This window comes from Trichophyton verrucosum, assembly GCF_000151505.1.
Source record: "Trichophyton verrucosum HKI 0517 chromosome Unknown contig00306_1.f1.exp, whole genome shotgun sequence".
Classification (NCBI taxonomy): domain Eukaryota; kingdom Fungi; phylum Ascomycota; class Eurotiomycetes; order Onygenales; family Arthrodermataceae; genus Trichophyton; species Trichophyton verrucosum.
The window spans coordinates 1-19,314 of record NW_003315443.1 but is presented as its reverse complement, the minus strand read 5'-3'; the positions used below and the strand labels follow the sequence as shown (position 1 = coordinate 19,314).

Below are 19,314 nucleotides of genomic sequence, written 5' to 3'. Positions count from 1 at the left end.
CGCCCTATCCCGTACATGAGGTCGCCTTCGAGTCATGCACAGCCGATGCCATTCGTTGATTTCCTCCAAAGGCCCGGAGTGTCCCTGTTCTCCGGCGCAGCAACACTGTATTTAACCTACAAACTAACTTGACTAGCTCGCGGAACCAAATTCTAGCCTCTTGAAATTTTTTTTTCCCTCCCTGAACTTCCTTTGATATTTGTTACATTCACTCATAGCGCGTATATTGATTCACTGCAACGGAACAGTGAATAAAATGGTCAGTGAAATACAGCTCTTCCCGGCTTAGTATTTTCTTTCTGTCTTGCTTTTGCCCGTTTGCTCGATTTTTTACCTGTCCTGCTCCCTTGATCGCACAGTATACTTTCTCCTCGTCTTCAGCAATAGCCGGTTGATTTAGAGAGATATCGTGTATTATTCCACCATTATGCTAAGAACAAACTCTACTAAAAAGGCCTTTACGTGCTTTTACTGGGTAAATGGAGGCTGCAAACACAGCGCCGACCAATGCAAGTTCGTCCATGAATATACCGATCGGGTTGCTAAGCCGCCAAAGCCCCCTCGATATGGTGAGAAAAGAAAGAAAAAAAAAAAAAGGAACCCCCCTATAGCTCTCCCGCCCGGCGGCTTGTTTATGCAGTTTTTCTCACTGTCGTTTAGCATCAGCGTGGCGAGAGGACAGACCTGAGACGAAGAATCTTATAGATCTGCTGTCTGCTGGGAGCGAGACCAGCGATTCAAAGGTATTGTTGACAGCGCATCAAGTGATGTTTACCCCCCTTTCCGTGTAAACAGATGATTGAAATGAAAGCATTCTCACACCATGGCGGGAACCATTCTTTTCGGTACATTTAGGAGCTTGACTCGGTTGATACCTCTAATCAGACTGCTGAGGCTACCCGGCCTTCGCAGATTGTGTGCCGGGCGATTGAGTCCGGACACGACTATGACCTTATCAAAGAGCTTCTCACAAATTACTCCCAGTCGGGGGGCGGTGATACCATCTCGCCCGAAGAGAAACTGGACATATTGCTGTCAGTCATAGCATGTAGCCGGACGGACCTTGTTGACCTGGTCATTGAGAATGGAGCAGATCCCAACGGGAGGGTGCACAATTCTGAGATCCCCTTGATCGCATCAGCCATATTGAACAGAAACTCAACTTCAGTCTCGATTGTCAAGTTGCTTTTGGCCGCGGGCGCTGATCCAAATTCGATTCCCAAGTCTCTTTGGGAACACGGAGTCTTCACATACCAGAGCCCTGAACCAGACGATGATGACGAGCTCATGGATTCTGGATTGAAAGCGTTGAAAGATACCCTTGAAGAAAGTGTCAACGTTTCAATCAGGCACTGTCTTTTCCAGGCCACCAGGACTTTACCGCCTCTCCCGGCAAGCGTTGAGATGTACCTACTGCCGTTCATCAAGAGAATAACGCGTGCAGAACACTTGTTGATTGGGCAGAGAACCGCGATTAAATGGGTGAGGATGTTTATAATCATGAAGTTCATGACACGAACAAACTCTCCCTTGGTTATGGCGTTTGTTGGGCCAGCCGGCCATGGCAAGTCCAGCCTTGCCAAAGAACTGGGTACATTCATACCAATCTCCAGCCTGCAGAGGGTAGATCCAGATCCAGGCGAAGGTGAAGATGAAGAACTGTCGAATGACACAAGCCCTACCAACGCACCTGGTGAGCTGGAAGTTATCTTTGTTGACAAAGGCGATAAAGCCGAGTATCAGCGGCTACTCTCCTTTTTAGAAGGAGAAGATGCATGTGAGTGGTTTTGATACGGTGCTCTTGTTGATGTATAGTTGACCCATGGCTAATCATGTCTATAGGGTACTACCTAAGTGAAGGAGAGAAGGTTATAATTGACCGATCAAATACCTTGTGTATCATTGCTGCTTCTAGTGGAGAGGACAAGGTAATGGAATATTATGACCTCAACTCGAGAGAGCTCGAAGTAGAGCTTGCAGACACGGCAAACTGGGAGTCTCGCCTACACCGCGAACTAGAGCTTTTCGTTGCGAATGACCTAGAAAAGGAGATAGGAGTAAGGACTGATCAGCCCAATATTAATTATTCCCCCATATCTGGATGTCCGATCAGAATGCTTACTAGCGAAATAATTTAGACTTCTCTTGCAGGGCATGTATCATGCTACATCCCGTTCACCCCGTTCTCCAAGACGGAAGCAGCCGTTCTCGCACACTCATATCTCCTAAAGGCCACTGATAGCCTGGCTGAGTTCCATGACTCCCTACACCATGCCAAACTGGGTGAATCAGACAATGTCACATTCATCCTGGATGCCCAAGTTGAAGCTTGTGACAACCTGGCTACGACGGTCTACGTTATCAAACTTGGTGCTCGCTCCATTGAGCAAGGGGTATTCAAAGCCGTTCAATCCCAGATGGTACAGCATTACCTGAAATCCGATTTGCTGAAGGAGAACCGTGGCCAGGGTGAAAATGCGGGCAATGCCGGCGATAGGTGTGTCACTATTACTGTAGGAGAAGATTTTGCTATTAGGCTGGAGTGAAGAGATGGAAATGAGGAAAGGAAGGCAGGTAAAAATAGTTCTGGGATGGTAATCGAGCATTATGCATGGCATCACGGTAATGTCTAGGACTCTCTAATTTAAATTTTTAATATTTGGATGATGCTTTGCTGTTTCTTACGGAAGCGATTGGGAATTAACCGAAAAATTGGTTGATGCAAGTTAAGATCGAGGTGACTACTAGGAAGAGAACCTGTAGGGCTGGGATAGCCACCAGAGACATGCATGTCTACCACCCCTTGTACCATGATATCAGAGCGTGATTAAAGCTTAAAAAAACAAGCACCATATGGCCAGGGCAGTATATTAAGATAAGACAGCATAAATTAGCCATTTAGGAAGCGAAATTTGTGGACATGGAGGGCGTATATTGATGACTTCAAGATTAAAAAAGAAGAAGAAGAAGAAGAAGAAGAACAAGGAAATGGTAATATCAACATGTACATCCTAAGAGAAGTCTTCCCCTGTTTCTTCGATATTATTTTTTATTCGGAGGAATATCGCCGTCTTCCACTTGTCTAGCTTGCTCAGCTGATCGTATTCGTAGAGTCTATCGCCAAAGGCATCCGTGTCTCCCTGCTCAACGGCCTGAGTTAGGTCTGTAAGGAGTGCAAACTCCCGTGTGCCTTGGAACGAGTTGTCGAGTTCACAGTAACTTTGGAGAGCACGGTTAGTAGCAACAAGGTCCTGTCAGGGGGTGGTCCATTCGTCAGCTATATTGAACTGCAGCTGTTGGCAGGGTAGAGGATACATAATACGATACCTTTGAGGCGAGGTGGCACATGGTAGCTTTCATGAAGTATTCCTTTACGGACCACTTCATCAAGTTATTGTTGATTGATGACTTGGCCACTTTCTCGAAATTGGCAACTGCTTTGGCGTAATCGCCCTTTAAAGCAGCGAGGTCTGCAACCTTAAGGAAATGCTTGTTGGCGAGACTGATTGTAGGATGTTAGAGAGTTGAACCCCCGGTACATATAGATACGAGGAAGTAAGCACATACGCTTCGGCATTATCGCCCTCGAACCACTCGGCTGCCTTCTCATAAGCTGCAAGAGCTCTGGTCTCGTCTCCGATTTCAACCTCGTACACCTCGGCGAGGTTCTGCTGGTGAGACGCAGCTCTTCTGAAGTTTCCGGTACTAATGTAGTGTTGTATAGCCGTTTGAAGCACTCTGGCAGCGTCCTCTGGGTCGCTCTTCCGGTATACCTTGAAGGCCTCTGTGAGTGTGTTTGCGGCGTCTCCTGGCTCGTTCAGGTTCAACGTAAATATAGCAGCAGCCTTCTCAAATGCAGCTCCCGCCTCCTTGTCTATCAAAGTTCAACTGTTAGCTGGCTTCTCTCTGCTGGCTGTGTACCGGACGGGCTGTTTGTATACAAAAGTACAACGTGGGGGAGACGGACTCATTTTTTGTACTCTAAAGCAGTTTGCGGCCTGTGTGTATAGATCTGCGGCATTCTCAAACTTCTCCGTCTTGTTTCCAAAGAAACTGAAGCCTCCGGAAGCGCTCTGGAGGGCTTTGTCTGCCTAAACAGCGAGCGTTAGCAGGCGTAGACGCTGTGTCTTTCGCGGGGTATTCTGGCCACATACCTTCTGCAGAAGCACCCGGGGATCCTGTTCCGACATTTCTGCAGCAGTCTCTGGCCTCTTTCTGAGCTATACAAGCCTTCAGTATGCCCTCTCGTGTCAAACGCGATGTTGTTCTGGTGCAGAGCTGAGTCCGTCTGTGTCTGGTGGTTTGCTAGTTAAAAAAAGGACCAGCAAAGCCGCCGGGCGAAGTTTGGGGTGACGTTTTTGGCCAAGCCTCGCCGGACTCGCTCTGGATCTTTTTTTCTCAGCCATCAACATCGTCCCTTTTTGCTCCCCAAACACAACACGGCTCTCTTATCCACGGATTCGCTACAGTGACGGTGATTAATATATGCAATTACGATGGTGGCAGGTCCAGCGCTCCGAAGAGCCCTGATACGGGCCAATTGGCTGGTCAGGAGCCCTGCAGCCGGCCCAGCCTACTACTCAACCGCAGCGCCTACGGACGTGAGCGCGCTCCTCTCGAAGCCAACGTGGTCCGTCAAGTCGCTTCTGCCTGCTTCTCAACAAGAAGACGATGCCGGGATCTCGCCGAAGCAGCTCAGACACCTGCTTCGACTCGCTGCTCTCCCACAGCCCGCCTCGCAGGCCGAAGAGGCCGAGATGCTCAAGACGTTGGCGTCGCAGATACATTTCGTGAAGGAGATACAGCAGGTCAACACCACGGGCGTGACTCCGCTGCGCAGCATACGTGACGAAACCGCCGACGCTCAGAAGGAGAATACAATCGATCTGGCTCTGTTAAAGTCCGCGTTGGAGCGGGAGGAATTCGTCGGCCGGACCAGGCGCATTCGTCGTAAACCTGCCGAGAAACTAGAAAAGCCAGACGGCGAGGCGTGGGATGGAGACGCCCTCAAGGCCGCCAGCAAGACCATGGGCCGCTACTTTGTCGTCCAGACCGGCTCTGGCTAAGTTCTTCTCGTCCGTCCTCGCCGTCGCTGTCGACTCTTTTCCTCCTGCTGCTGTGTCCTACACGTGACGTCACGTGCTATCAAGATGGCGACGCTGCGAACGGTGTCACTTTCTCTGAGACATGCTGCAGGAAGCCGGAAGCGCCCTGGAAGCCCTGGAAGCCCTGGAAGAGTTGAAGATCCCTGGAAAACGAGCGTGACTCGGTGAGGCTCTGGGGGAGGAGGGCGCTTGGAAGGAAGAAAACCAGGTTTTCCCTCTCTTTTTTACGAGTGATCATCGCCGAAAAAGCATTCATTGCCAAAACCCAAAGCTTCTTGGTATCTATAAGTACGGAGTATAACGTCTTTTTATGATGGCTAGCTACAGTACAGGAGCTGGCGGCCAGCATGCACATCAGCAGCCAGGAGATGGCTCCCAGGCGCGCTCCCAGGATATTCGTGAGGCCCTGAGCGATTCACAGTGCTGTGACCTTATCGACCTCATTCTCAACACTGCGGATTGCATGGAAGACTTGCTCTGCCCCCGTGCGGAGCCAGAGATGAAGGGGAGCCTATCGCGTGGGAATGCATTGGACAGTGGAAAGGAAGACGTCGACCTCCTTGGCAATGAGACGGACCAGCCACAGCGTCCCAAACGACCTGTGAGGTCAGCTACCACGGTTGCGGCGATAAAAGCGGAAGCGGAGGCGTCTCGACACTTCGGCTCGTGGAGAGATGCAGTCTTAGCCAGAGTTAGGCAGGCTCTTCAGGACCCGAATGGGAGAGCACCTCTGAAACCTAGGCAAGCACAGCAGTCTTTGATTGACTTGGATGAAGGTGGACTGGGACAACAGGACTGTGCGCTACAAGAGCTACCCAGTGAAACGAAGGACCTAATTGTTAATTCCCTCCTCCTCATATTACTCAGTCTAGAACACTATAACGCACATTCACGCGTTCTTCTTGTCAGAGTGGCCTTGCAACTCGGCCTACAAGTTGCAGATGTGTCAGAACATGAGATGAAAGTCGCCCATGTGCTTCTGGATAGTGTGAAGGAGATGAACCATGCTGAAGAAGAACTCAAGCGCAGAGCAGATCAGAGCAAGATCAGCCGGAGATGGAAAGTTGGGCTTGCGTCTGTGGCTGGCGCGGCGCTTATTGGGGTGACTGGAGGCCTTGCTGCACCATTAGTCGCCGCTGGCGTCGGAACTATTCTGGGCGGCTTAGGACTTGGAGCAACTGTTGCTGCTGGATATCTTGGTGCTGTTGCCGGCAGTTCTATCATTATCGGTGGACTGTTTGGTGCTTATGGTGCCAAAATGTCTGGGAGGATGATGGACCGCTACGCAAGAGAGGTAGAAGACTTTGCCTTTCTACCTCTTGGTTCTACTCCAAAACCTGCCTCGGAGCCAACAGAAGCAAGGCCCCCGTCTTCTGACAATAGACTCAGGGTAACTATTGGAATCAGCGGCTGGCTTACCGAAGGCAAGGACGTGGTGGAACCATGGCGAGTTCTTGGCCCCGATTCAGACGTTTTTGCTCTTCGATGGGAGCTGCAGGCTCTCCTACGATTAGGCAGCTCCCTGACGACCTTCGTTAGGAATACTGCTTGGACAGTTGCTGGAAGAACCGTACTTAGCAAAACAGCTCTTGCTCCCATCGTAGGAGCAGTAATGCTCCCCGTCACCATCTCGAAAATTTCATACATCCTCGACAACCCTTTTAACGTTGCCAAAGTACGTGCGGACAAGGCAGGTCAGATCCTCGCAGAAGCCCTTATCAACAAAGCTCAGGGCGAGAGATCAGTCACTCTAATAGGATACTCACTCGGAGCCCGCGTCATTTTCTCCTGCCTCATCGCCCTTGCAAAGCGACGGGCATTCGGTCTAGTAGAGTCTGCCATTTTGATCGGCTCTCCTACCCCGTCTACCACTTCCCACTGGCGACTGATGCGATCCGTTGTCAGTGGCAGACTTGTCAACGTCTACTCGGAAAACGATGGAATCCTCCAGTTCCTCTACCGCGCAAACAGCATGCAGCTTGACATTGCCGGTCTTGAAGCTATATCTGATATCCAAGGCGTGGAGAACTACGACGTCACCGGTATCGTCAGCGGCCATTTACAGTATCAGTTTTCAATTGGCAAGATACTGCAGCGTATCGGATTTGATCATCTAGATGAACGTGAGATACAGAGACAGGAGCATAAGCTTGAAATTAACGAGGAGGAGATGAAGAACCTTGAGGAGGAGAGGATTGCTACCGCTAGAGCTGCCCAGACATCAGGTACTGGTACCAAGAAGGCTGCCATTAAGGTACAGGAGCGTCAACCAAGGACTGGACCTAGTGTGGTGGTTAGTTCTGGTACTCTCTCTGGGGCTGCCACTGCCACTGCCACTACTGGTATCGAAGCTACTGCAGGCACTGCCGTCGACGGGGCTGAAGGTGACCACACTGACGATACAGATGACGAGGCTCCTACCGGCATAATGATGGTTGACAATGATGATATTGAACTTGATGACTCGTCAGACACGAATGAATGTCCGTATCCCGACATTGAACCTGAACAGTTAGAGCGGGATATTGAAGAAATGACCAGACAGCGGCTTCTGAATGCTAGAATGGACGGTATCCAACTTGAAGATAACCATTAATTGCCCTCCTACGACGGTGTCAGGAACAGCATAGAGATACACTCTCAAGAAATTAGATCGATAATAATATCTATTCTTTCAAATTATATTACTGCCACGTCTGCCACCTCGCTGGCTATCAATTATCACCCATAATATAAGGAGGCCCACTCTGATAGCCGATCCACTCAGCGGCGAAGAAATGCAACTGCCGCGTTTGCCACGGCATGTCAAGGTCCCATAGCTCAGTTGGTTAGAGCGTCGTACTAATATGAAGTTAATGCGAAGGTCGAGAGTTCGACCCTCTCTGGGACCATCATAGGTTCTCATCTGGTGCCTTTTTTTTTGTCCATTTCCAGGCAATTTTTTTTTGCATGTTGGAAATATATATTCGGGGTTCTTAGGCTTTTCGCACTTTTTTTATGTTCTATCTAGGGCCTGCATCGTCCTTCCTGTTCGAGATAGCTTAGCGAAAATCTTAACCACTGCGGGCTGCTAATGATATCAGAGTTGTTAATATACTCACTCCAACCGGCTCTTCAGGACCATCTGCATCCAACCATGACGGATATTTGCTTTCTTTCTTTACCTTCCCTCAGTGTGGCTCCATTTCACCCAGCCAGTGATTGAGGTCTATGTAGCAGACTTATCTCAGTGTGGTATTTATAGTCATAGGCGCTCCAGATCCCGATAACCTGCGATATAGTGGCCAGCACGACCAAGACGTGGAATATCTGATGCGAATTGAACCAAATATCGAATTTCCCTGGTCTCAGAGACTCTGGGATGCGGGTCTGAATATCTCGAAAACATCACAAGCCCAAGACATACATGTAACCGTATCCTGGGCCAGGGACTTGTCCGCCCGCTTTCCCCTCCCCCCACCCTACATGGGTCAGGCAAGAAGGGAAAGCGACGGAGATGTCCCCATAGCGTGAACTGAAGTTAGAAAAGAATGCAAAATCACGCAAGTAATATTAAGGAGGAAGAGAAGTGGAAGATTGCTCACCACGAAGAAGACGACCCCAATTATGTGCAACAGACCTTCGAGGAGGTAATACGGGAGCCCGCCGTGTTCCATCATTTCCTCAAGGCCATAAAGTATGTTGGCATGCATCAGAGGTGCTAGTGAAGACAATCCGGTGCAGATAAATGTCCACGCACGAAAGGTTCGGTACTCCTCACCTTCGAATTTCGGGTGGAATAATATCATGCATGTTAAGGAGCTGAACACAAATGCCTAAAGAACCTGATATAAGCTAGGTGTCCTCGTCGTAAGGGTAAGGAAGGACTTACACTTGTCCAGTAAATAGCCCACAATACTGTGTCGCTATAAAACACCACATAAGTACCGGAGATGATGTCACCGAAGATCAGCCCTGCAATTCCCATATAGTCGGCACGCAGGCATGCCTTGGCCACCTTCTCGGAGTGGCTCATGAATGTGTGGAACAATGTCGAGCAGCTCATACACATGATGGCAGTCAGCAGGAAGAGTGAAAAGACCGCTTTATCTGCCACCGGAGCTTCAGGGTAGAGAGTCTCGAAGTGCCGGAAAACAAAAACCTCTGCAGCGGCAAATCCAATGGCGGGGATAAGATGAGTGTAGATGTTGACGGTCTCATTGTGGAGGTAGAACCAGCTGTAGAAGCAACGAGCGGTCGAATTGCATGGAACTCGGTAGCCAGTCAAGATATAATTGCTTTCTCCCAGCCAATGCGGTACCTCCTTGTTGGAGAGCGTGAGGGCGCCATGCTCCTGGCTTTTCCTAGGTAGAAGAGGCGGAGTTTCGTCTAGATCAACTCGTGGAGGCCGTGAAGCGACGAAACCGCGCGAACGAAGGGCGGGTAACACCGTCATCTTCCTCCAGCCGATGGGGGTAGACTAGTTAATCCTAGGTCAATTGGCGTGTATAACGATAGCGCTAATGATATAGTTAGCAGTAGGAGGCTCAGTCCCGTCCCAGGAACGAAAGGATCAAACTGGAGACAGGCCTGGAAGGGATATCAGGAGATAAGCAGAGGTAAAGAGAGAGCAGAGGCTTATATATTTACCCAGCTCCTTGAGCTGGAATATAAAACACAGACGCCGGGCAGGGGTTCCGCCTTCCTGCACGCATGGCAGGGCAGGAAAAGAAAAACCGAGCAGGATATAGAGCAACGAAAGGAGCGGATAGCATCGCATCCGCTAGTTATATATCGAAGGGAGGATATATAAAGAGACGCGCCAGCGCTCCGGTCCTTGCGGGTGAGGGAACAGCTGCAGAAGGATTGAGAACAAGTCCCACTAGGCGCAGGCAAGGATAGTAGAGCTGCAGCTTTCAGCCCGTGGTTTGATGCCCGAAGCTTGTTGGCTGCGGCCCAGCAGTTTCTGGCCGGCCAGAACAACCGGACGAGCATCTCGGTGGGACTGGAATGAAGACGGCATTTCGGTTGTCGGCGATGTTGATATTTGATGAAGTCGAAGTTGACGCTGAAGATGAAGACGGCGTTGAGCAGTCATGTGATAGTTAACTACTTCCAATCCAATAAAAGGGGGTGGAAAGATCAGACGAAAGGAAGATGAACAGACAAAAAAGAAGATTCTATTGATATCGAATCGAGTATCTAAACCTTTGGCGTTGTATCATTGCTCATTATAATGTTAAAACATCCCAAGAAACTGCCATTAACTAACCGGTGGACCTGTGCATAACTTTCTCACCCCTTAACCAAGAGCGTCCCATTCCACAGCCTTCCGGGGAAAGATTCGCTTGTACAAACTGATTCCAATAGAATCCTGTGGGTTTATCTTTGCATCAAACGTGGCCTTGAAGTAGCCGTGGGTTCCCAGACTCTCTTTGATGTAGCCAGTGCGTCCACGTCGGGTCCAGAGCTGCAGGGCTTTGAACCAGGCAATGTCCTCTGCATTGAAGAACATGTAGCGGACAGTGACCAGCTTCTTGTGAATCTTGTACGGGTGGCCGGTGAGGATGACTCGCTTGGCTACCACGCGAGAGTGGTCTGGGGCCATAGACGTCCCGGTTCCGACGAGCTCCAGGGCACCGGGCTTGGTGTTGGCTTCGTCGCTTCCATCGAGTACTTCGGGGTCAGCCACAGACGTGCGTTTGAAGACCAGTACGGGGATGGAGCCCCAGGATACAGGGCCGATGAAGCTAGCTACTGCATTGCGGCCAGGGTGGATGAATCTATCGAACTTGTGAACATTGTTGGGTGTTGTCCCTGCGGAGGAGAAAATGGGTTTGACGAGCAGTCGACGAGGGCCGCATTGGAAGATCAGCTCTTCCTTTGACTTGATGGGTGCCTCCACCGTGGAGTTTAGGGTCATGTTGATATTGACAACCGCATGTTTGTGCTCGTGACGCAACAAGGAAAAGAGAGATAGAGGGGATGGGTTACGTTGCTGCAGGCCCATTGGGACCGCTCGGAGATGTACGTGCACCTTGGTTCCAGGCTTTGCGCCGCCAACAAGAGCCTCCCGTATACACTGATTACGTGCTCCTTTGTAATCCGGTACCTGCAGCAGACGGCGCCAGTCCTCTGGTTCGTGTGCCCTGTCCTCCTCGGTTTCCCACTTGCTAGTCTTGAGGCTCCTCAAACCACGGTATCGGGCCAGACGCTCTCTCGCTAATGTGTTAGGATGGAGCTCGATCTCGTCTGGGAACTCGAGGTCCTCCTGAGCCTCGCTCTTCTTGCTGGCTCGGTACTCCTCTATCTGTTTGGCTTCTTCCTCTGGAGATGGATCTAGGAACATCTCGGACTGCGGGTATTCAGTACCGCCACCTTCGGTCATGGCATCTCTATTATCAGGGAAAACGCCATCCTCAGGCCGGCCTTCTTCCACATCCATCATCTCCTCATCACCATCATGCTCTCCGTCCATGAGATCAGACCCCGAGTCAGAAAAGTCATCAAGATACCAGGCTGATTGGTACTTTGATGTACCACGGGGTATTCTCTTAGGCACCTCGTATGCTGTTGGTTCATCTTCATCTGAAAAATAATGGTGATCGTCAAGCAGTACACCTTTTCTCTCCTGCCCAAGCATTGAAGGGGTATCATCTGTCATGAACACTTCCTCGGGAGCTACCGTAGTGAGATCCTCAGCATCTTCGGTCGGTTCATCCAAAACTTCCTCATTCACGGTATCATCAATATTCATTGCATCCTCCTTCTTGCGCGACGGAGGCGGCACTTTAGTGATTGATGATACCTGGAAATCTCCCCATGTTGGGATGTGTACCAATCGATCCGCCTTGAGACCTTTCCCTCGAACTACACCGGTGATCACAACGTCACCTGTTTCATCAGCTGAAGAAGCAGGCCATTCTACATTCTCGATCAACATCCAACTTCGATCATCCCTCCAATGTATACCCTTTGGAGTTGCAGTACAAAGGCCGCGAATGACGTTCGAACAATCCTGCCTAGAGTCGAGAGAGTGGACTTTATCAAGGCTAGGGAAGTACCGTGTTAGTGAGGACTTTAGTGATGTTACAACTTGTGTCCTCTTCTTCGGTGTTGGTATTGTCTCAAGTCTCTGATAGGTATAAATGTCAGTTTCATCGCCTAAGCTGCTGAGAATGAATACCACATACCTGTACAAGTGCCATGACGTTGGAGATGCCCTGGCCTTCTACTGCCTTGAGAAGTACCTGGGCGGTTTCATCCAATGCTTCCGCATCAGAAGAAACCACAAACACAACGAAATCAGCCAGCCGGCAAACATCCAATGCGCTGATCAGATCCCTCGTAGCGGGGATATATGTAATACTCTGCTTGAACCGGTCGATGCGTACTCGACATATGCCACTGTAACTTTCGTTATCGGGCACGTCAACGCTCTGATTGAGCCGTAACACTGCCGCATCCACGTCCACCCCCTCTGAAACTGGTATGACCGCCACATGCCTGGGAGCGCCATGCTGGCCGGAAAATATGCTGACGGCCTCAGACTTCGCCTTAGACTTCAGTCTCTTCTTCTGCTCGGCCTGGTTTCGCCTCTGCATTTTCGACATGAGCTGCTGGTGGGGGGTCTTTCGGCTGCCCCTCTCGATCCCGATTTTCCCTAATTGACTGTCAGCTGGTATCTTCGCACTATCCCAATGCGCTACACACCTTTAGAGAGATCTTTCAGAGCGCCCTTGGTCATATGCTTGGACTTGAAGACTTTGTTCGCCTTCTTCGTTGTGTTCCGGTGGTGGTGCTGCTCGGTTGGCACCGCCATGGGGGCCATCTTGCCTGGCCCTGAGCCCTTGAATCTAAACGGTAGCGAGTCCAGCTTGGGCAATCCACTGCAGAGATAGCTGTATCAAGTCTATAACCGTCTTTTCTCCTCGTCTTTGTTTCTCGTCTTTCTTCGTCGTCACAAAAAAACATAAAAATATAAAAAAATAATTTCTGTGTAAAAGATAAGATCACGTGAGATCTTATCTTTCTGTGGGCGAAATCTTGGCGCTTTTTTTATTTTCTAATTTTTTTTTTTCTTTTTTAGTTTGAATTGAAAGCTCGAAATGATATAAAAGGAAGACGGAAAGATTCAGACAGCTTTTATTGTTATATTTCAAAGGCGTGGGCTAAGTTGCTGCTGGTGCTGCGGTAGCCATGGCCATGGAGGTCGCTAAAGCGAAAAAAGACGCCGCAAAACGGTCAAAAGCGGACATTGCAGCAGACCGCGAAGCCAGGAAGCAGTTCGCCGAAGCGCAAGAAACATACGGACGGGGCAAGCAGGTCGCAGTGAAGTCTGTCAGGGACAAGAAACTACGGAGTAACCTGAAGAGCCTCGAGACCAAGTACAAGAATGCGATTCTCCAGGCGAAGGACTCGGAGCTGCTCCTTGAGAACGAGGCAGGATTCATCGAGGCGGAGGGAGAGCTTGAACGGACATATAAAGTACGACAAGATGAGATAAAAGAGAATGTCGGCATTGAAGTCGCGAAGAACGGATTCGAACTAAAATTGGAAGATCTGGGGCCGTACAAGGCGGACTACACCCGCAATGGACGGAAGCTTCTGTTGGCTGGGAGAAAGGGCCATGTTGCTACGATGGACTGGAGAGAAGGCAAGCTGGGTTGCGAGTTACAACTTGGTGAGACGGTGAGGGATGCGAGGTGGCTACATAACGACCAGTTCTTTGCGGTTGCGCAGAAGAAATACGTTTATATATACGATCATTCTGGCGTTGAGATACATTGTCTGAACAAGCATGTTGAGCCAACACATCTTGAATTCCTACCATATCACTTCCTTCTCGCTAGTGTGGTATGTTTATCTTGGATCTTACTTTACGTTCTTTTTCTTGTGCTAATCATAATGCGCTATATAGGGGATGAGCGGGTTTTTGAAATACACAGACACCTCAACCGGTCAACTGGTTGCTGAAATACCAACTCGAAAGGGAAGTCCGACCTCCCTATGCCAGAACCCTCATAATGCCATCCTACATGTTGGACATCAGAATGGAACCGTCAGCCTGTGGTCTCCAAATTCACAGACCGCATTGGTGAAAGCTCTAGTCCACCGTGGCCCGGTACGGTCAGTCGCCGTGGATAAACAAGGCCGGTACATGGTATCAACAGGCCAGGACCAGAAAATGGCTGTATGGGATATCCGAATGTTCAAAGAGGTGCATTCATACTATGTGCATCAACCTGGTTCGACGGTGGCTATTAGTGATCGAGGTCTAACGGGAGTTGGCTGGGGAACTCAAGTCAGCGTGTGGAAAGGGTTGTTTCAAGCCGCTCGGGAAGACCAGGAGAAGGTCAAGAGTCCTTACATGGCATGGGGAGGTGAAGGACAGCGTGTTGAGGGCATACGATGGTGTCCATATGAGGATGTGCTCGGCATAGCGCACGACAAGGGCTTCTCAAGCATGATTGTACCTGGGGCTGGCGAACCTAACTTCGACGCAATGGAAGTCAACCCTTACGAAACTACCAAGCAGCGACAAGAAGCTGAAGTCAAGTCTTTGTTAACGAAGTTACAACCTGAGATGATCTCTCTCAATCCTGATTTCGTTGGTAATCTTGATTTGACTAGTGACAAGGCTCGACGGGAAGCCAGAGACCTGGATAAGAAGAAGGAAGATATTGCTGAAAAACTAAAGAATCGTGGCCGAGGACGAAATAGTGCCTTGAGGAAGTATCTTCGGAAACGAGGAGGCAAGAATATCATAGACGAAAACAGGCTGAAGGTTGAGGCTATGAGAAAGGAACAGAACGAGAGATTGAAGGAGAAACGCCGCAGGGGGAGAGAGGCCTTGGGGCCGGCACTAGAGAGGTTCGTGAAGAAGTAGAATTCTCTTCTCCTTCGATTCTTTGCTTGTCTGCTGGTTTCTTTGAAAAAAATAATACCCATGGAGTTTATGATGCTTGTACATTTGTCATACTGCTTGCATGATTGAACGGCGTTGCATGGCTATAGAATAGCTATTTTGAATAAATACAATTCATGAACATCCTTCAAGCCTGCAAAATGGCTGAGTTCAATGAACATCACATCTGTGCTTCACTCATCTACGGAGCCGGAGTTTTTCGGAGCACCGTTCTTCCATCTCTCCAAGCTCACGTCGTAAGCTCCGCTGCCCTTCCAGGCGCTCAATATCAAATCGACAATGTGTTCAACGCCTTTACCCTGCTTCACCACAGCAAAGACAGTGGGGCCGCCTTCTCTCATTTTTGCAGCATCCCTTTCCATGACATCAAGGTCGGCACCCACGGCCTCCGCAAGGTCAATCTTGTTGACCACCAACAGGTCACTGCCTGTGATTCCTGGCCCGCCCTTACGAGGCACCTTGTCACCGCCAGCAACATCAATGACGTAGATAATGAAGTCAGCCAGTTCACGAGAGTAATTTGCGGCAAGGTTATCTCCGCCGGACTCGATTAGGAGAAGATCGGTCTTAAACTTGCGCTGGAGTTGTTGGAGAGCAAGCAGGTTGGCGCTTATGTCTTCGCGGACAGCCGCATGAGGGCATCCTCCTGTCTCGATGGCACGGATACGGGATGGAGAAAGTGCTTTGTTGCGAGTAAGGAATTCTGCATCTTCTCTATAGCCCAGGTGTAATTAGTATCATCCCCACCATTTCGGCTCAAGGGTCACCACAACATACCGGGTAAAGATATCGTTTGTGACAGCTGCGATGTTGTATTCGTCACGTAAGGCCATGCACAGTGCCAGCATCAATGCTGTCTTGCCCGACCCTACCGGCCTGAATGCAAATGTCTGCTGTCAGTCACGATCCCCTCTTAATTGATTGAACTCGATCTCGTATCTTCTCCATCCCCGCGATTCAAGCTTTGCCAATGCAAGCCTAGTTGAACAACTAGCACGGAAGAGACGGTGAGACCTGGTAAATAAACAAGCAAGTGAACGAACCCGCCAATTCCAATGGTGAAGGCTCTGTCATTCCAGTCGCGCTTCTCTACCAGCGGCTTCTCGCGACTGATGTACGAGCCCGGCCCCTCAAGGATCTCGTGAGTATGACCATGGTTAGTCGCATCGTGCGAATGATCGTGCGAGTGTGAGTGCGACATGGCAAATGTTCTTATTATTTCCCAGGATAAGGAGTGTATTGTAGCCGGCTGTCCGTGATCCGTCCGTCCGTCTGTACTTTGCTTCTACCGTTGTAGAGAGTTGGCGTGGGTCGAAAAGTTGGCAGTTGTGATGACAGCATGGTTGTTGATAAAGCCGGGAGCCGCAACTGCCGCGGCTAAGCACCGACACCGAGATGATAACAACTCTTCCCGGCTAATTCGTAGATCAGGGGATGGAGAAACAAGGATGGTCATTGTGGGGGCCAGAAAGAAAGGTTCCAAAAATAATAGAATTATATTAGAACAAAGATCTGAATGTATTATCATCACCGTCGCCTCGCCGTCTACTCCAAAAAAAGGGGGATCAAAAAAGGGGGACGTAAAGGTAAGCAAGAAGGCAAGCAATCAAGCAGGCGAGCATATCATGCATCCATCACACGGCGCGGCCACGGCATATCCAAACAGCAGAAAAGCACAAAGTCCAAGAAGGCCGAGCAAGAAAGAGATATGGCAAGTTTAGAAAAGCAGAGTAAAAGACACAAAACGCTAACTCCAAACACCTTCTGTTGGGAAACAGAATAGAACAAGATAAGGTAGGTTAAGACACAGGGTAGGGAGGATGAAGTAAAAAAGAGATAGAGGAGAGGATTCATACGCTAGTAGGCCAAGCGGGTGTAAAATGATAAACGAAGAGCTTCCAGAAGAAGAACGATGAGCAGGTAGAAGAACAGTAAGCGGCAGACAGGGAGTTGCGAATATAGGCAGTGAAAAGGAGGAGAGCGGACCGCTGAGATGTTCAGATTGTATTGACGGAAAGGACAATAGTTACAAATCTCTTTGAGATGATGCCGATAGGTACGAAGAGGGAATGGTTAGTGTCGAGATGGAAGTGGGAGCACGGGATAGCTTAGCACGGCAAGCTTGGGCTTCATCAGCCAGTCGGTGGGGGTTTTTATATAGTTTTGTTAATTGGCGAGGATAAATCCGGCTCATGGTCAATTAGGATCAACTGGTTCCTTTCTGTCTCTTACCACCGACTCTCGGACTGGCTTTCACTTTATTGGCGTTCCCCTGCGTAGCACCGTTGACATCCATGGAAGATGCATTGTCATCCCCTTCCGTCTTTACGGTACTCGCTCGACGACGTTTATTGTTCACGTTTGGACTGGTATTGGCACTGGTGCCTTGGCTACCACTGGTGTTGGTGCCTTGCTGACTCTGCTGGGCTGCCATGGCTACAGGACCGGCAACAGGGTTTTGGGCTGGGCTGGGCGTATGAGTTGGCCCGCCTATGTGGGGGGATCCCTGGACACCGGGGATGCCCAAGTGGCCGACGGCAGGAGAGGCGAATTGGTTATTAGTACCGTTGACACCTGGAGTGCGTTGGCCAGGTGGCATAGAGTTAATGCCGAGAGTTGGATTTTGCTGGGAGAATGTGCTGACGAGTTGGTGAAGGGCATCTGGAGGGGATAGGTGAGGGTTTTGTAGGGAATATTGGAAGAGGTATTGCATTTGAGATATGATTTCAGCGACCTACAAACTAAAGTCAGCTTTCATTTCCTGCTTGAAAGGTACGGAGGGAACCGACCTCTAAGAAGCTCATGACTGCCACAGGCACGCCGTCATCTGTGACCATAGAATCCGGTATGGCCACGGATGGGGTAGCGGAGAGTTTCTGCCGTTTGGTCATGGGTTTGCTCATCCTCGGGCTTTGCTTCTGTTCTGGGGATGGTGGAGGTTGCAATTGGTGACGAGGTATATATTCAGTATGGCCACCTGTGCCGATATCCAGAAGTTCTATCTTGCCCGTTGGACCATATTGGGCTACCAGAGTTCCGGTAGAAACAAGCTAACCGTTCGTTAGTCAAATTAACAATAAATATGGGGGTGTGGTAGTAGTACCTGGCATCCATTTTCAAACCAGTATATAAACGAGGTCTTTTGGCTTTCTACGATCTGGCCACCAGTAGGTAGGTCCTTTTCCGCCACATTTTCAACAATCATCTGGATTTGTTTTATCCCGCTGGTGAACTGTGTCCAGTAGTACCGAGCCAGAGCAGGTGTCGAGATTTCAAATTGTTTCGTCCCACGTTGAGCATTGAAAACAACCAGGCGTAGAACCCCGTTAGGAGCATAGAACTGTTCTACAAAGTTCTGCCAATATGGCAATCCCGGTGCAGGATTGCGATTCTAAAAAGAGGAGAGAATGATTGATTAGTATAGGGAATAATGTGAGAGAAAAAGCGTCATGGTCTTACAGAATAGCCACTGAGATTCTCGGCAAAGGAGAATAGTCTGAATATGGATGAACCCTTCATGGGGTTTGGCATGCGCTGCGGCATCATCATCTGCTGCATCGCAGCCTGCTGTTGGGCCATTCGCATTTGCCCCTCTGGACCGGCCAGCTGCTGTGGTGGGCCTACGTGTTGGCCCGGGGTAGGCTGCGGAGTGGGTCCCTGCTGTGGTTGCTGCTGTTGCTGCTGAGGCCCGGCCTGCGAGGTTGGAGGTATCCCCGGTTGCTGAGAAGGAGCACTAGTTCCCGGAGGTTGTTGATGCTGTGGCTGTGGATGGGGAGTACCACCTTGGGAATCATGCATTGCTTGCGCCTGGGTGGTTCTTTGTTGTGCGTTTTGCTGTTGAGCCTGGGCTTGAGCTTGGGCCTGGGCCTGGGCCTGAGCCTGGGCAGCCGCACTATTTTGATGAGCCATCTGCATAGCAAAGAGGTGCTGCTGTTGCTGATGCAGATTTGGGGCCTGGTTATGATGGTTTTGAGCCTGCAGCTGTTGCTGTATGTGTGGAGGTAGGTTGCCCGGGTGCATGACCGGGTTGCCAGCCTGGGCGACGGCCATGTGGGCAGAAGTGACCGCCTGGGTCCCGTTAGGCATGGAGGCCGGGATTCCAGCATGCTGAGGCTGCGGTTGCGGTTGCGGCTGCTGCTGGCCGGTCTGCTGCTGTTGCTGCTGTTGCTGGGCCTGCTGCTGCTGCTGGGCCTGTTGAGCCTGCTGTTGCTGCTGCTGGGCGTGCTGTACTCTTTGCTGCTGGTGTTGGAGAAACATCTGCCGTTGGCGCATAAACTGTTGTTGCTGTTGTAGGTGGTGCTG

At 50.0% G+C, this 19,314-nt stretch overlaps 9 protein-coding genes across 9 annotated transcripts; 4 read left to right on the top strand and 5 right to left on the bottom strand.

The window, feature by feature from the left end:
• Positions 1-855: 855 nt before the first annotated feature.
• TRV_03779 (uncharacterized protein) lies at positions 856-2,546 on the top strand (the record flags this gene model as incomplete). Its single annotated transcript, XM_003022066.1, has 3 exons — positions 856-1,777; positions 1,816-2,057; positions 2,139-2,546. Coding segments are annotated over 3 exons (1,572 nt in total), but the record flags the coding sequence as incomplete, so codon positions are not given.
• A 465-nt stretch (positions 2,547-3,011) lies between these two features.
• On the bottom strand, positions 3,012-4,190 carry TRV_03778 (uncharacterized protein; the record flags this gene model as incomplete). The annotated part of the gene is made up of 5 exons (XM_003022065.1): positions 3,012-3,251; positions 3,328-3,502; positions 3,568-3,874; positions 3,968-4,091; positions 4,155-4,190. The coding sequence occupies 5 exons, from the start codon at positions 4,188-4,190 to the stop codon at positions 3,012-3,014; spliced, it is 882 nt and encodes a 293-aa protein (XP_003022111.1).
• A 306-nt stretch (positions 4,191-4,496) lies between these two features.
• Positions 4,497-5,066, top strand: TRV_03777 (uncharacterized protein; the record flags this gene model as incomplete). Its single annotated transcript, XM_003022064.1, has 1 exon — positions 4,497-5,066. The coding sequence occupies one exon, from the start codon at positions 4,497-4,499 to the stop codon at positions 5,064-5,066; it is 570 nt and encodes a 189-aa protein (XP_003022110.1).
• Positions 5,067-5,418: 352 nt separating this feature from the next.
• On the top strand, positions 5,419-7,701 carry TRV_03776 (DUF726 domain protein; the record flags this gene model as incomplete). Its single annotated transcript, XM_003022063.1, has 1 exon — positions 5,419-7,701. One exon carries the CDS (start codon positions 5,419-5,421, stop codon positions 7,699-7,701), a length of 2,283 nt encoding a protein of 760 aa, XP_003022109.1.
• A 1,160-nt stretch (positions 7,702-8,861) lies between these two features.
• TRV_03775 (hemolysin-III family protein) lies at positions 8,862-9,540 on the bottom strand (the record flags this gene model as incomplete). Its single annotated transcript, XM_003022062.1, has 2 exons — positions 8,862-8,906; positions 8,977-9,540. The coding sequence occupies 2 exons, from the start codon at positions 9,538-9,540 to the stop codon at positions 8,862-8,864; spliced, it is 609 nt and encodes a 202-aa protein (XP_003022108.1).
• An 846-nt stretch (positions 9,541-10,386) lies between these two features.
• On the bottom strand, positions 10,387-12,915 carry TRV_03774 (uncharacterized protein; the record flags this gene model as incomplete). The annotated part of the gene is made up of 3 exons (XM_003022061.1): positions 10,387-12,219; positions 12,278-12,747; positions 12,798-12,915. 3 exons carry the CDS (start codon positions 12,913-12,915, stop codon positions 10,387-10,389), a joined length of 2,421 nt encoding a protein of 806 aa, XP_003022107.1.
• A 368-nt stretch (positions 12,916-13,283) lies between these two features.
• On the top strand, positions 13,284-14,973 carry TRV_03773 (uncharacterized protein; the record flags this gene model as incomplete). Its single annotated transcript, XM_003022060.1, has 2 exons — positions 13,284-13,940; positions 14,005-14,973. The coding sequence occupies 2 exons, from the start codon at positions 13,284-13,286 to the stop codon at positions 14,971-14,973; spliced, it is 1,626 nt and encodes a 541-aa protein (XP_003022106.1).
• Positions 14,974-15,185: 212 nt separating this feature from the next.
• On the bottom strand, positions 15,186-15,845 carry TRV_03772 (uncharacterized protein; the record flags this gene model as incomplete). Its single annotated transcript, XM_003022059.1, has 2 exons — positions 15,186-15,726; positions 15,790-15,845. The coding sequence occupies 2 exons, from the start codon at positions 15,843-15,845 to the stop codon at positions 15,186-15,188; spliced, it is 597 nt and encodes a 198-aa protein (XP_003022105.1).
• Positions 15,846-17,218: 1,373 nt separating this feature from the next.
• TRV_03771 (uncharacterized protein) lies at positions 17,219-19,296 on the bottom strand (the record flags this gene model as incomplete). Its single annotated transcript, XM_003022058.1, has 4 exons — positions 17,219-17,746; positions 17,802-18,062; positions 18,116-18,403; positions 18,472-19,296. Coding segments are annotated over 4 exons (1,902 nt in total), but the record flags the coding sequence as incomplete, so codon positions are not given.
• Positions 19,297-19,314: the final 18 nt, after the last annotated feature.